The sequence below is a fragment of the Salvelinus fontinalis genome, chromosome 3, assembly GCF_029448725.1.
Source record: "Salvelinus fontinalis isolate EN_2023a chromosome 3, ASM2944872v1, whole genome shotgun sequence".
Taxonomy (NCBI): Eukaryota; Metazoa; Chordata; class Actinopteri; order Salmoniformes; family Salmonidae; genus Salvelinus; species Salvelinus fontinalis.
The window spans coordinates 26,116,965-26,132,198 of NC_074667.1; the positions used below are offsets into that span (position 1 = coordinate 26,116,965).

General features: G+C 43.8%; 1 protein-coding gene across 2 annotated transcripts in view; it reads left to right on the forward strand.

Moving 5' to 3' along the window:
- The window catches only part of LOC129841969 (DDB1- and CUL4-associated factor 12-like), a 32,048-nt gene extending 17,114 nt beyond the window's left edge, over positions 1–14,934 (forward strand). The window contains exons 5-10 of one of the 2 annotated variants that reach the window (XM_055910336.1): positions 4,256–4,449; positions 4,564–4,629; positions 4,904–5,066; positions 9,179–9,190; positions 9,776–9,954; positions 11,781–14,934. In XM_055910336.1, the coding sequence (XP_055766311.1) occupies positions 4,256–4,449; positions 4,564–4,629; positions 4,904–5,066; positions 9,179–9,190; positions 9,776–9,954; positions 11,781–11,939 (773 nt within the window). In that variant the 3' untranslated portion in view covers positions 11,940–14,934. The remainder of the gene's footprint in view (positions 1–4,255; positions 4,450–4,563; positions 4,630–4,903; positions 5,067–9,178; positions 9,191–9,775; positions 9,955–11,780) is intronic. The other variant, XM_055910344.1, reaches the window with a different exon arrangement.
- Positions 14,935–15,234: the final 300 nt, after the last annotated feature.

Consider the following 15,234-nt stretch of genomic DNA (forward strand, 5'->3'; position numbering starts at 1 on the left):
CCACGCAAGCCACAGCCTGTTCACCCTGCTACCATCCAGAAGGCGAGGTCAGTCAGGTATAGCAAAGCTGGGACCAAGAGACTGAAAAACGGCTTCTATTTCAAGGCCATCAGACTGTTAAATAGATAAAACATGGGACCAACACTTTACATGTTGCGTTTATATTTTTGTTCAGTATTTGTGAGAATGCTGTTTATAGACTAAAGCTCAGCATTTAACACCATAGTCCCCTCCAACCTCATCACCAAGCTCGGGACACAGGGATTAAACACCTCCCTCTGCAACTGGATCCTGGACTACCTGACGGGCCGGCCCAAGTTGGTGAGGGTAGGAGGTGGGTGCTTAGTCCCCTCCTGTACTCCCTGTTCACCCACAACTGTGTTGCCACACACAACTCCAACACCATCAACTTTGCTGATGACACGGCGGTGGTAGGCCTGATCACCGATCATGAAACAGTATACAGGGAGGTAGTCAGACTTAAGTGTGGTGCCAGGACAACAACCTCTCCTCAACATGAGTAAGACCCTGCAGCTGATTGGGGACAACAAGAGAAATTCAGGGCTGTAGAGGAGCGGGTCGAGAGCTTCATGTTCTTTGGCGTCCACATCACTAAGGACTTAACATGGTCCACACACACCCGCACGGTTGTGAAGCGTGCACGACAATGCCTCCCCCCCCCCCCCCCCCCCCCCCCGAGGAGGCTGAAAAAATTAGGCATGGGCCCTCGGACCCTCAAAGTTCTACAGCTGCACCATCAAGAGCATCTGACTGGCTGCATCACCGCTTGGTATGGCAAATGCACCGCCCTCGACCTCAAAGCAAATCACTGGGCCGAGTTCCTTGCCATCCAGGACTTCGATATTAGGCGGTGTCAAGAGGAAGGCCCGGAAAATTGCCAAGAACTTCAGCCACCCAAGACAGACTGTTCACTCTGCTACTGTCTGGCAAACCTTACCGGAGCATCGGCTCTCGGGCCAACAGGCTCGGAGACAGCTTGTCTCCCCGAAGCCAAAAGACTGCTAAATAGTTCAATGGACTATTTGCATTGACCCTACCTTGCAGTAAGTCTACACTCACAACACTATACACTACATGACCAAAAGTATGTGGACACCTGATTGTCAAACATCTAATTCAAAAATAATGGGCATTAATATGGAGTTGGTCCCCCCTTTGCTGCTATAACAGCCTCCACTCCTCTGGGAAGGTTTTCCACTAGATGTTGGAACATTGCTGCGGGGACTTGCTTCCATTCAGCTACAAGAGCATTAGTTAGGTTATCGATTAGGCCTGGCTCCCAGTCGGCGTTCCAATTCATCCCAAAGGTGTTTGATGGGGTTGAGGTCAGGGCTCTGTGCAGGCCAGTCAAGTTCTTCCACACCGATCTTGACAAACCATTTCTGTATGGACCAGTTTGGGCCTTCTCCAAACTGTTGCCACAAAGTTGGAAGCACAGAATCATCGTTAATGTCATTGTATGCTGTAGCGTTAAGATTTCCCTTCACTGGAACTCAGGGGCCTAGCACAAACCATTAAAAGCAGCCCCAGACCATAATGCCTCCTCCACCAAACTTTACAGTTGGCACTATGCATTCGGGCAAGTAGCATTCTCTTGGCATCCGCTAAACCCAGATTTGTCTGTCGGACTGCCAGATGGTGAAGCGTGATGCACAACTTCGGCCAACACTTAGCATTGCACATGGTGATCTTAGGCTTGTGTGCAAGTGTGCAGCCATGGAAACCCATTTTATGAAGCTCCCGACTAACAGTTATTGTGCTGAAGTTGCTTCCAGAGGCAGTTTGGAACTTAGTAGTGAATGTTGCACTTGGCGGACCCGTCCTGTGAGCTTGTGTGGCCTATCAATTCGCTGCTGAGCCGTTGTTTCTCCTAGAGGTTTCCACTTCACAATAACAGCACATACAGTTGACCGGGGCAGCTCTAGCAGGGTAGAAATTTGATGAACTGACTTGTTGGAGAGGTGGCATTCTATGACTGTGCCACGTTGAAAGTCTCCGAGCTATTCAGTAAGGCCATTCTACTGCCAATGTTTGTCCATGGAGATTGCATGGCTTTGTGTATCATTTTATAGACCTGTCAGTGATGGGTGTGGCTGACAAATGCACTAATTTGAAGGGGTGTCCACATACTATTGTGTATATATAATGTATACTCACTCACACACGACACTGACACTCACACAAAACCCACACACATTCACATAGACTACATATGTGAAAACACACACACACACACACACACACACACATCATATGCTGCTGCTACTATGTTCTTTATTCTTACGCTTATCTATTCTGGTGCCTAGTCACTTAACCCTCCTTTTTATTTACATACAGTTGAAGTCGGAAGTTTACGTACACTTAGGTTGGAGTCATTAAAACTAGTTTTTCAAACACTCCACAAATTTTTGGTTAACAAACTGTAGTTTTGGCAAGTTGGTTAGGACATCTACTTCGTGCATGACACAAGTCATTTTTCCAAAAATTGTTTACAGACAGATTATTTCACTTATAATTCACTATATCACAATTCCAGTGGGTCAGAAGTTTACATACACTAAGTTGACTGTGCCTTTAAACAGCTTGGGAAATTCCAGAAAATATCGTCATGGCTTTAGACGCTTCTGATAGGCTAATTGACATAATTTGAGTCAATTGGAGGTGTACCTGTGGATGTATTTCAAGGCCAACCTTCAAACTCAGTGGCTCTTTGCTTGACATCATAGGAAAATCTAAAGAAATCAGCCAAGACCTCAGAAGCAAAAATTGTATACCTTGACAAGTCTGGTTCATCCTTGGGAGCAATTTCCAAACGCTTGAAGGTACCACGTTCATCTGTACAAACAATAGGACACAAGTATTAACACCATGGGACCACGCAGCCGTCATACCGCTCAGGATGGAGACGTGTTCTGTCTGCTAGAGATGAACGTACTATGGTGCAAAAAGTGCAAATCAATCCCAGAACAACAGCAAAAAAGACCATGTGAAGATGCTGGAGGAAACAGGTACAAAAGTATTTATATTCACAGTAAAATGAGCCCTATATCGACATAACCTGAAAGGCCGCTCAGCAAGGAAGAAGCCACTGCTCCAAAACCGTCAGAAAAAGACAGACTATGGTTTGCAACTGCACATGGGGACAAAGATCGTACTTTTTGAAGAAATGTCCTCTGGTTTGATGAAACAAAAATAGAACTGTTTGGCCATATTGACCATAGTTATGTTTGGAGGAAAAGGGGGATGCTTGCAAGCCGAAGAACAGCATCCCAACCGTGAAGCACGGGGGTGGAAGCATCATGTTGTGGGGGTGCTTTGCTGCAGGAGGGACTGCTGCACTTCACAAAATAGATGGCATCATGAGGAAGGAACATTATGTGGATATATTGAAGCAACATCTCAGGACATCAGTCAGAAAGTTAAAGTTTGGTCGCAAATGGGTCTTCCAAATGGGCAATGACCCCAAGCATACTTTCAAAGTTGTTGGAGTGGCCATCACAAAGCCATGACCCCAATCCTATAGAACATTTGTGTGCAGAACTGATAGAGCGTGTGCGAGCAAGGAGGCCTACAAACCTGACTCAGTTACACCAGCTCTGTCAGGAGGAATGGGCCAAATTTCACCCAACTTATTGTGAGAAGCTTGTGGAAGGCTACCCGAAACGTTTGACCCATGTTAAAAATTTTAAAGGCAATGCTACCAAATACTAATGGAGTGTATGTAAACTTCTGTGTGATGAAAAATTAAATCTGAATTAAATCATTCTCCTATTATTCTGACATTTCACATTCATAAACTAAAGTGGTGATCCTAACTGACCTAAGACAGGGAATTTTTACTCTGATTAAATGTCAGGAATTCTGAAAACTGAGTTTAAATGTATTTGGCTAAGGTGTATCTAAACTTACGACTTCCACTGTATCTACCTCAAATACCTCGTACCCCTGCACATTGATCTGGTACTCCCTGTCTATTGCTTCATTCTTTTGTATTTTATTCCTTGTTACTATTTTTCTTTTTTACTCTGCATCATTGGAAAGAGCTCGTAAGCAAGCATTTCACAGTAAAGTCTACACCTGTTGTATTCGGCACATGTGACCAATAAAATTAGATTTGAAGTGACAAATTGCCATCGTGAGAACTTCAAACTTTTGTTCATCCTCGATAGTTTTTCATGTATATAATGTCTCCATATGAAATCCACCAACCAATCAATATGCTGCTACTCCCCAGGGTCCCGGGACGGTTCCATGGGACTGTGGGAGGTGTCCGAAGAGGTGCTGAGCCAGGCTATGAGACAGCAGGATGAGGAGGGGGTCCCCTGCTACTCTCATATCTCACACCGTGCCCTGGAGGACATCCCCAAGGAATACACTAACCCGTACAACTGCAAAGTGAGGGCCCTGGCCTTCAACAACAACCACAAGGTCAGCCACACCACCCTCCTAGCCCTCAGAGACAAACCATTGCCTGTGTTCCCCAGTACAAATCTGTGTTGTAATTGGGACCTACATGCTATCTCTTCTCACTTTTTCTCTCAGGAGCTTGGTGCAGTGTCCCTGGATGGCTATTTTCACCTTTGGAAGGCAGAGCAAAACTTGAGCAAGGTCGGTTTGAGTATCTCTGGGTCCGCTCTGCTTATTTATCAATGTTTGCTTGGTTCTGTGATGGTGCTTGCAGACATTGAAGATTATGAAGACTTGTTTGGTGTTCTCATAAGTCAGTGTTGAACCCTACTGCATTTTGTTGAATGTCCTCACATACCACAAAAAAACAAACGTTTCTGGTCAAGACGATTGTATGCATGTTTGTCCTTAGCCTTGTTGAGCTATATGACCAGCCCTAACTACTCTAACAAGTATATGTGTCTGTTGTCCATAGCTGCTGTCAACGAAGCTGCCTCACTGCAAGGAGAATGTGTGTCTGGCGTATGGTCAGGACTGGTCGGTGTACGCAGTGGGCTCTCAGGCCCATGTGTCCTTCCTGGACCCCCGCCAGCCCACTCACAACATCAAATCAGTCAGTTCCCGGGAGAGAGGAAGCGGTGAGGAATTGACACCACACTACACTGTTTTATACCGACATACACACATACGCAAATGCACATATAAAGGGTGCATTAATGAATACAGTGCATTTGGAAAATATTCAGAACCCTTGACTTTTTCCACATTTTAAGTTAAAGATTTATTCTAAAATGGATTAAATCGTTGTTTTCCCTCATCAGTCTACACGCAATACCCCATAATGCCAAAGCAAAAACAGGTTTTTAGAATTTATATATATATACATATATAAATGAAATCACATTTACATAAGTATTCAGACCCTTTTCTCAGTATTTTGTTGAAGCACCTTTGGCAGCAGTTACAGCTTCAAGTCTTCTTGAGTATGACGCTATAAGCTTAGCACACCTGTAGTTGGGGAATTTCTCCCATTCTTCTCTGTAGATACTCTCCAGAGATGTTCAATCGGGTTCAAGTCCGGACTCTGGCTGGGCCACTCAAGGACATTCAGAGACTTGTCCTGAAGCCACTCCTGCATTGTCTTGGCTGTGTGCTTAGGGTTGTTGTCCTGTTGGAAGGTGAACCTTCGCCCCAGTCTGAGGTCCTGAGCGCTCTGGAGCAGGTTTTCATCAAGGATCTCTCTATACTTTGCTCTGTTCATCTTTCCCTCGATCCTGACTAGTCTCCCAGTCCCTGCCGCTGACAGACATCCCCACAGCATGATGCTGCCACTAGGGTTGCAAAGAGTCGGAAACTTTCCGGTAAATTTAAGCCCTGGAATTTAGGGAAGTTTGCTTAAATTCGTCAAAGTTAGCTTAGAACAGTGAACCTTTTTTGTGGGATACTCATAAGGCAATTCTAGGTCTTTTGGCATATTTTGGTTAAACTATCCCCAATTCAATGGAATTGCAACCCTCTGCATGCACAGTGCATTCTTCCATCACATGTACAGCTGATTCTCAATATCTTGCACACTAATGAGATGCTATTGAGCCCACACTACTGCACTGTCTGAGCCAAGGACTACATGCTTTCTGGTAAGTTTTGATTACAATACTGGTTGGGTTGAATATATTTTATAAGATATACGTTTTTGTTAACTAGTAAATAGTAGCCTACGGCAAAGTGTGTTTAAATCATTTTTAACTTGTTAACAATTTCTGCCAGTTAGTTTTTGCTACCATGTGGGTTTTATCTTGCTTGAGGCTTTTAACTGAGGAGTATTAATTGACCTGTTTCCATACACGTTTCATTTTAAAACATTTATCTTACAAATTAGTTGTTTAATAGAACTGCTTAACTATTTATCTGTACATGGAATTGTATTATTTTTTAACTTTTTTTTATTTATCTTTACAGGAAAATGCCACAGGCACTATCTGATGTGTGGAGACATTTCACTGCAGCTAAAGTATAAGGAAAAGCTGTGTACATTTGCAAATACTGTGCCAAACCATATGTGAAGAATGCAACAAAGATGCAAAATCATCTGGCCACGTGCATAAAATTCCCTCAGCGCTCACAACAAGCAAACTCTGACAGAAGTCCCTCTACTTCTATTCGAGGTGATAATGATGAACCAGACACCTTATCGATAGCAACAGCTCATGGTCCTCCTGGAATAAGATTTGTTTTCGACTCAATGGAGGAACATAGTCCGAGAGATGCTGATGAATGTCTTGCTCGAGCTGTGTATGCAACAGCTTCACCTCTGATGCACACAGGCAATGTGTATTGGAAGAGATTTCTGAATGTTCCTAACCAGCATATACCCCTCCAACCAGACATGCTTTATCTACTCATTTGCTGTATGCGGAGTTCAAGTGAAGGTCAATCAAATCATAGACAAAGCAAACTGTATTGCAATCATCTCTGATTGGTGGTCGAATGTTCGTGGGCAAGGAATAATTAACTACATCTCCACCCCTCAACCAGCATTCTACAAGAGCACGAGACACAAGGGACAACAGACACACCGGTCTCTACATTTTAGATGAGCTGAAGGCGGTCATCAATAACCTTGGACCACAGAAGGTATTTGCACTGGTGACCAGACAATGTTGTGAACATGAAGGTCAGCTTGGTCTAAAGTGGAGGAGTTCTGCCCTCACATCACACCCATTGGCTGTGCTGCTCATGCATTGAATCTGCTCCTCAAGGACATCATGGCACTAAAAACAATTGATACACTCTACAAGAGAGCCAAGGAAATGGTTAAGTATGTGAAGGGTTATCAAGTTATAGCAGCACTCTACCTCACCAAGCAAAGTGAGAAGAATAAGAGCATCACATTGAAGCTGCCCAGCAACACCCTTTGGGGGGGTGTTGTCATCATGTTTGACAGCCTCCGAGAGGGGAAGGAGTCGCTCCAAGAAATGGCCATAGCACAGTCTGCCATATGGACAGCCCCATCAAGAGGATCCTCCTGGATGATGTATTTTGGGAGAGAGTGGTAAGCAGCCTGAAACTCAAAGCAGTAGCCATTGCACGGATTGAGGGAGACAATGCTATCCTGTCTGATGTTCAGACTATGCTTGCAGATGTGAGAGAAGAAATCACAAAGTGTGAAGACTTCTGCCTGAAGCCCATACATGCCGCAGCGTACATGTTGGACCCCAAGTATGCTAGCAAGAGCATCCTGTCTGGTGTGGAGATCAACAACGCCTATGGTGTCATCGCTACCTTGTCTCGCCACCGTGGCCTGGATGAGGGCAAGGTTCTTGGCAGTCTGGCGAAGTACACTGCCAAGCAAGGGCTTTGGGATGGAGATGCAATATGGCAGTCGTGCCAACATATCTCATCAGCCACCTGGAAGCCTGAGAGGAAGACAATCAAAACTTTAGTTTCTAGACTATCATTTTACAGATGTATGTTGAAAAATGTTTTTGGGAGATGCGATGGATCGTTGGGGATCATTCAATATTCCCTTTTGTTGTTCAGTGAAATCATCCCATGTGACGAGTCAACTCATTTAATTAAGGTTCAATTTGTTTTTTTATTTCTATTGGAAGGATTTAATCATTTGCGATTATGTCTACTTATGATAAGGTAAAAGGTTTATGTTTCTCTCCCCATATGATATTGTAAATATATCCAATGCAAAAAACATTTATATTTAAATAGTATTAATTTGCATAGTTTTCCATTAATTCCCATATTCCTGTTAATTCCCACGGAAGGTTTCCACCTCTGAATATTCCCCAAACTGTGCAACCCTAGCTGCCACCATGCTTCACCGTAGGGAGGGTTGCCTGGTTACCTCCAGATGTGATACTTGGCATTCAGGCCAAAGAGTTCAATCTTGATTTTGTTAGACCAGAGAATCAGAGAGTCCTTTAGGTGCCTTTTGGCAAACCGAGTGGGCTGTCATGTGCCTTTTACTGAGGAGTGGCTTCCATCTGGCCACTCTACCATAAAGCCCTGATTGATGGAGTGTTGCATAGATGGTTGTCCTTCTGGAAGGTTCTCCCATCTCCACAGAGAAACTCTGGAGCTCTGTCAGTGACCATTGGGTTCTTGGTCACCTCCCTGATCAAGGCCCTTCTCCACCGATTGTTCAGTTTGGCCAGGCGGCCAGTTCTAGGAAGAGTCTTGGTGGTTCCAAACTTCTTCCATTTAAGAATAATGGAGGCCACTGTGTTCTTGGGGACCTTCAATGCTGCATAAATGTTTTGGTACCCGTCCCCAGATCTGTTTTTCGACACAATCCTGTCTCGGAGCTCTACGGAAAATGTATTCAACCTCGTGGCTTGGTTTTTGCACCGACATGCACTGTCAACTGTGGGTCTGTGCCTTTCCAAATTATGTCCAATCAATTAATTTTACCACAGGTGGACTCCGATCAAGTTGTAGAAACATTTCAAGGATGATCAATGGAAACAGGATGCACCTGAGCTCAATTTTGATTCTCAGAGCAAAGGGTCTGAATATATTTTCGCTTAGTCATTATGGGGTATTGTGTGTAGATTGATGAGGGGGGGGGGGGGGGGGGGCAATTTAATAAATTTTAGAATAAGGCTGTAACGTAACAAAATGTGGAAAAAGGGAAGGAGTCTGACTACTTTCCTGAATGCGCTGTATGTAAACAACATAATAGCATACAAATGTTCTGTCAACTCTTTTTAATTTTCATTTCATTTCATTTCTCCAGAGGCAACACGAGGTACTACAAACACATTCCACCAAGAAGCAAAACAAAACCCAAACATTCTCCAAGACCCCCTGCACTTATGCTGCCTTCAAGTGGTGTCGGAATTATCGGGAAATATGAGTTTCCAACTCAGAAATGTCACTTGAATGGCCTTCCAAGTCGGGATTACGAGTGGGAAAGTCGGGAGAAAATTATGATACCGGAGTTAACGACTTGTGGCATTTCATCACTGACCTTTCACCTTTTCAACCAAAGATAAAACTAAGCAATTTACATTATTGGTGCATTATTTTAATGTAAATAATGTAGATAGTTTGGTTGTATTGTAAACGTAAGAAAAGCTAGCTAAATTATTATTAGCCACGTTAGCCAGCTAGCTAAAATCTCATTGGTTGAAGGGTTCTTTTGACTTCAAACGCACTTGAAAGCACTCATGTCGGGAAATACGAGATTCCGGGGAGCATTTGAATGCGGCATTACAAACAAGTGCAGAGGCAGTACTTTTGAACGGAAAGTTAGTGATAGATAATTTTTTTACATTTATGAAGCTATTAAAAGTGAGGTTTAACTTGTCTGTGTGTTTGCTCTCCTTCCCAGGTATCCGCTCTGTGAGTTTCTATGAGCACATAGTGACAGTGGGCACGGGACAAGGCTCCCTGCTGTTCTATGATATCAGAGCCCAGAGGTTCTTGGAGGACCCTTCCAGCCCGGCCGGCGGGTTCCGGCAGCGCCCAGGAGAGGGCATTCTTAAACTCACCACAGGGAAGGGCTGGCTGGTACGCTTTATTTGTTATTCCACTTTGTAAAGTATACCCCTCTTAGCAGAACACTTCAAGTTAAGTTCCTATTACTATACTGAACAAAAATATAAACACAAAATATAAAGTGTTTGTCCCATGTTTCATGAGCTGAAATAAAAGATCCCAGAAATCTTCCAAACGCACAAAAAGCTTATTTCTTCCAAATTTTGTGCACAAATTTGTTTACATCCCTGTTTGTGAGCATTTCTCCTTTGCCAAAATAATCCATCCACCTGACAGGTGTGGCATATGAAGAAGCTGATTAAACAGTATGAGAATTACACAGGTGCACCTTGTGCTGGGGACAATAAAAGGCCGCTCTAAAACGTGCCGTTTTGTCACACAACTAGCCACAGATGTCTCAAGTTTTGAGGTACCATGAAATTGGCATGCTGACTACGGGAATGTCCTCCAGAGCTGTTGCCAGATAATTTAATGTTAATTTCTCTTCCATAAGCCGCCTCCAACATCGGTTTAGAGAATTTGACAGTACAGACAATCGCAGGCCATGTAACCTCCACGTCGGGCTTCTTCACCTGTGGGATCGTCGAGGCCAGCCACATGAACAGTTAAGGAAACTGTGGGTTTGCACCACCCAAGAATTTTGCAGAAACTGTCTCAGGGAAGCTCATCTGCGTGCTCGTCGTTCTCCACACGGTCTTGACCTGACTGCAGTTCGACGTTGTAACAGACTTGTGGGCAAATCCTCACCTTTGATGGCCACTGGCACGTTGGAGAAGTGTGCTCTTCATAGTTGAATCCCGGTTTAAACTGTACCGGGCAAATGGCAGACAGCATGTATGGTGTCGTGTGGGTGAGCAGTTTGCTGATGAAAACGTTGTGAACAGAGTTCCCCATGGTGGTGATGGGGCTATGGTGTGGGCAAGCATAAGCTATGGACAATGAACACAACTGCATTTTATCGCTGGAAATTTTAATGCACAGAGATACCGTGACGAGATCCCGAGGCCCATTGTCGTGCCATTCATCCACCGCCATCACCTGATGTTTCAGCATGATAAAGTACGGCCCCATGTCGCAAAGATCTGTACACAATTCCGGGAAGCTGAAAATGTCCCAGTACCATGGCCTGCATACTCACCTGACATGTCACTCATTGAGCAGGTTTGCTCTGGATTGACGTGTACGACAGCGTGTTCCAGTTCCCGCCAATATCCAGCAACTTCGAACAGCCATTGAAGAGGAGTGGGATGACATTCCACAAGCCACAGTCAACAGCCTGATCAACTCCATGCAAAGGAGAGGTCGCGCTGGACAAGGCAAATGGTGGTCACACCATATACTGACTAGTTTTCTGATCCATGCCCCTACCTTTTTTTAAAGTTTTCTGTGACCAACAGATGCATATCTGTATTCCCAGTCATGTGATTACGGCCTAATGAATTTATTTGAATTGACTGATTTCTTTATATTGGCTGTGGCTCGTGTGTCTCCATAGCATTTCTAGATTGAAACAGTACCGTCATGAAACAGAACATATTTATGAACAGCTTATTTAAGATTTACACAAAAGAAGATGTGGTTTTGGTGGAAAGTTGGGTCGAAAACTAAGATCTTCTGGTCAAACGTTGCAATAAACTTATACAGGATATATTTAAACATTCTGGAAGTAAACTGTTAAGTGACACCTCTCCTCAGTGATTAGTCTCTCTTGGACCTGCCTTGACAAGATCCTGGCACAAAACGATAAGAACAATTTCTCCCTCAGTGTTCTCTTCCTCTGTTTTTCTGCCATCCACACCCTCCCTCTCTCACACCTGTTTCTTTCTCTCATCCCTCAGAATCACGACGAGACGTGGAGGAGCTACTTCTCGGACATTAACTCGTTCCCCAACGCTGTGTACACACACTGCTACGACGACTCTGGCACCAAGCTGTTTGTGGCCGGCGGACCGCTGTGCTCAGGCCTTCACGGCAACTACGCAGGACTCTGGAGCTAGCCTTCTCTCGTGTCTCGCCACCTCTCCTTACCCCACCTCAGTCCCCCTCTCTGCTCCTCCTTTTGGTGTTACATTCACTCAGTCATCCCTTCAGTGTTTTCCCTCCCTCCCTCACCAACATGTATCTCGTCACCATCTCTTTGTTGCATCCTTCCATCCTCCCTTGTACTTTGTCCTGTCTTCTTTCAGTTCCCTAGTCTCTGCTCCCCCTTTCAGTTCCCCATCAATATATATTGATGATTAACCAGTGATGTTGTAGCGAGCTGGGAGGTCTGCCTCTAAGAAACTCAAATGAAAGTGTAACGTTTTATTACAATTTTCAACAGTTGCATACACTCTATGGATTGGACAGTTTTTTGTTTTTTTCCCCCTAAGGAAAGTTGTTTGTTTTGCTTTCAGATGCCCTACTGGCATCGACAGTTTCCTTGCGTGGACATTCGGGAGACTTTTTCCCCTTCCCTTCTCTCTCTGAAAAAAAAGGGGTGTGATATAAAAGAGGACAATAAGTTCTTAAGGCTCGAACAAACAGGAGAATACTTACACTTTTCTAAGAAATGTAGAGAGGACATGCTCATTGGCTGGTATGGGACCACCCTGTGCCATGGCAACTAAAGAGCCGTAGCGATGGAAAAACGATCCAATCAGACCTGAGGTGAGAAGAAGCAGTGGATGAGAACTACCAATCAGATAGCGCCAGCCACTTTTTTTTTTTACTGATGTGAAGGAGGGATGACTGTAGATACTAAATGCCACATAGGTGTTCTGCTCTGAATAATCATGGACACTGCTTATTTTATTTAGATTCTGACTGATTTGAAAAACGTACACTTGTTCTTGTTATTGCTATTAGCGTAATTATTTATTTTCCCCCCTCTCACTATCACCCTTAGCTATGGTCTTAGTCAGGGGTATTCAACACCAGTCCCGTGCGGAACGCAGTGTCTTCTGGTTCTTCCCCCAGTTAGTGGTCTGCTCATGGCAGTGGTTGTCCAGGGATTCCCTTGTTAGGCCACGTGGAGTTGTTGGCCTTTTGCTGAGACATTCCCAATAGTAACGGGTCTGGGCCCGGTTTCCTTAATGCATCTTAAGGCTTGGTTCGTTGTTAGAACCTACGTAGGAGCATCGTTAAATGTCCGACCTGTTTCCCAAAACCATCGTCACTAAAGTTGCACAAGAAAAGGGTAGTTATTTAACGACTGCCTCAGACCACTCGTAGAACAGCAAAATGCGTCTTTTTAAATGTTTTTTTTTTCTCCCTTCCGCGTCACTTTTTTTTACACAGTTCTCCGCTCAACACAAAATCAAGACGTTTATCTGTCTTTCTGTTACCACTGATAACTTCAGAACGAATGTGACTACAAATACAAAGTTGCCAATGTCTTGGCAATTGTTATCAACAAGCGAAGGATATAAGATTCTTCAAACGAAAACCGAGATGTCTGAATTAAATGATAAATACACTAGGCTACATATAGACCTATATATTGAAATACATTTATCAATTGAGTTTAGCTATTTATACACGACTTTACATTTTTTGCCTCAATAGATTTAATGTGTAGTCTACATTAGCGCAATGATTTAAATACGTATATTATTTTTGGTACCTTCACCCCTTTTTCTCCCCCAATTTCATGATATCCAATTGGTCTTGTCCCATTGCTGCAACTCCACTACGGACTCGTGAGAGACGAAGGTCGAGAGCCGTGCGTCCTCCGAAACACGACCCTGCCAAGCCGCACTGCTTCTTGACACACTGCTCGCTTAACCCGGAAGCCAACCCACCAATATGTCAGAGGAAACACCGTCCAGCTGACGACCGAAGTCAGCTTGCAGGCGCCCAGCCCACCACAAGGAGTCGATAGAGCGCGATGGGACAAGGAAATCCCGTCCGGCCAAACCCTACCCTAACACGGACGACGCTGGGCCAATTGTGCGCCACCTCATGGGTCTCCCGGTCACCGCCGGCTGTGACACAGCCTGGGATCGAACCCGGGTCTGTAGTGTTGCCTCAAGCACTGCGATGCAGTGCCTTAGATCACTGCACCACTTGGGAGGCCCATGATTTCAAATCTTGATTTAGTGCATTCTAGGGTAAGCATTAGAATAAGCCACCTCAATGTTTGTAGCCATAGGTGATCTCTAATAGGAGCTCATCCATTGTCAGTATTGTGGAATAATTTGAATGGTATGATTTGAAAGGGAGAACGCTGATCCGAGAACAACGCCGTCTTTATTTAGATCCTATCCGTCTCAACACAAGCCACAACGACGCACTTAGCGAACGTTCTCTCTGCTTTGTGTTTTGGGAAACTCATGTTACATCTTTGGCTGTTTTTGTAGGAAAGCTGCAGCATTAATAAAATACTAAGTTCCATTGCTATCGGGAAACCTGGCCCTGGACAAGTGCATAGGGATTAGGGGTTGGAGTTGATTACCTCTGGAGGCACCATCGTTTTTGTCAGTTGTTTCTATACTATTTTTTTGTATGTATCAAGGGATGAGTAGCTGCTCTTTTCCTTATGTGTGAAGGGCAGGGTAGATTTGAGTTGATTTGTTGCCTTTCTCTAGTCTTTCTGTGAAAGACTGTTGCATGCTGACATTTTATTTAGCTTTTTTACATGGAACTTTTGTTAAGTGTTCATGATCATGCGAGAACAAAAACGAGACCCCAATTACAACTATAATTTGAACAAATAAATAACCATCACTTTTAAAGAGTGTTTGATATATAAATGTGTGTGTGAAATGCATAGGGTAAAATGCATACATTTTAATGTATATGTTTGAGGCGTGTGGACTGACCTTTGCCTTTACTTTGGTGGTGACCTATTTTATACACACCTCATTAATGTTTTTTTGTTTTTTTACAAATGACTAAACCTGAGGATATTGTATGATATCAACAACAGCCAAAACACCCTATTAAATCTTTAAAGAAAATAATGATACAAATAAAAAAGTATATTGATGTAATATTTATCTTATTTCATAATGCTGTTTGTGTGGTTTATTTAATTGTATTTGTGCCATGATGTGTGCAGCACTGCATTTCTTTCATCGCTCAAATTGCTGGTCATTGAGCGATGCATGCAGTAGGCCTACAGTTGCCAGAGGAGCAAATATAAATGCATTTGTCATTGCTTCATAAACAATAGGTGTAGACTAACAGTGAAATGTTCAATTACAGGCCCTTTCCAACAATGAAGAGAGAAATAATAACACAAGGAATGAATGCATGAGTAACAATAACTTGGCTATATACACGGGGTACCAGTACCGAGGTGATGTGCAG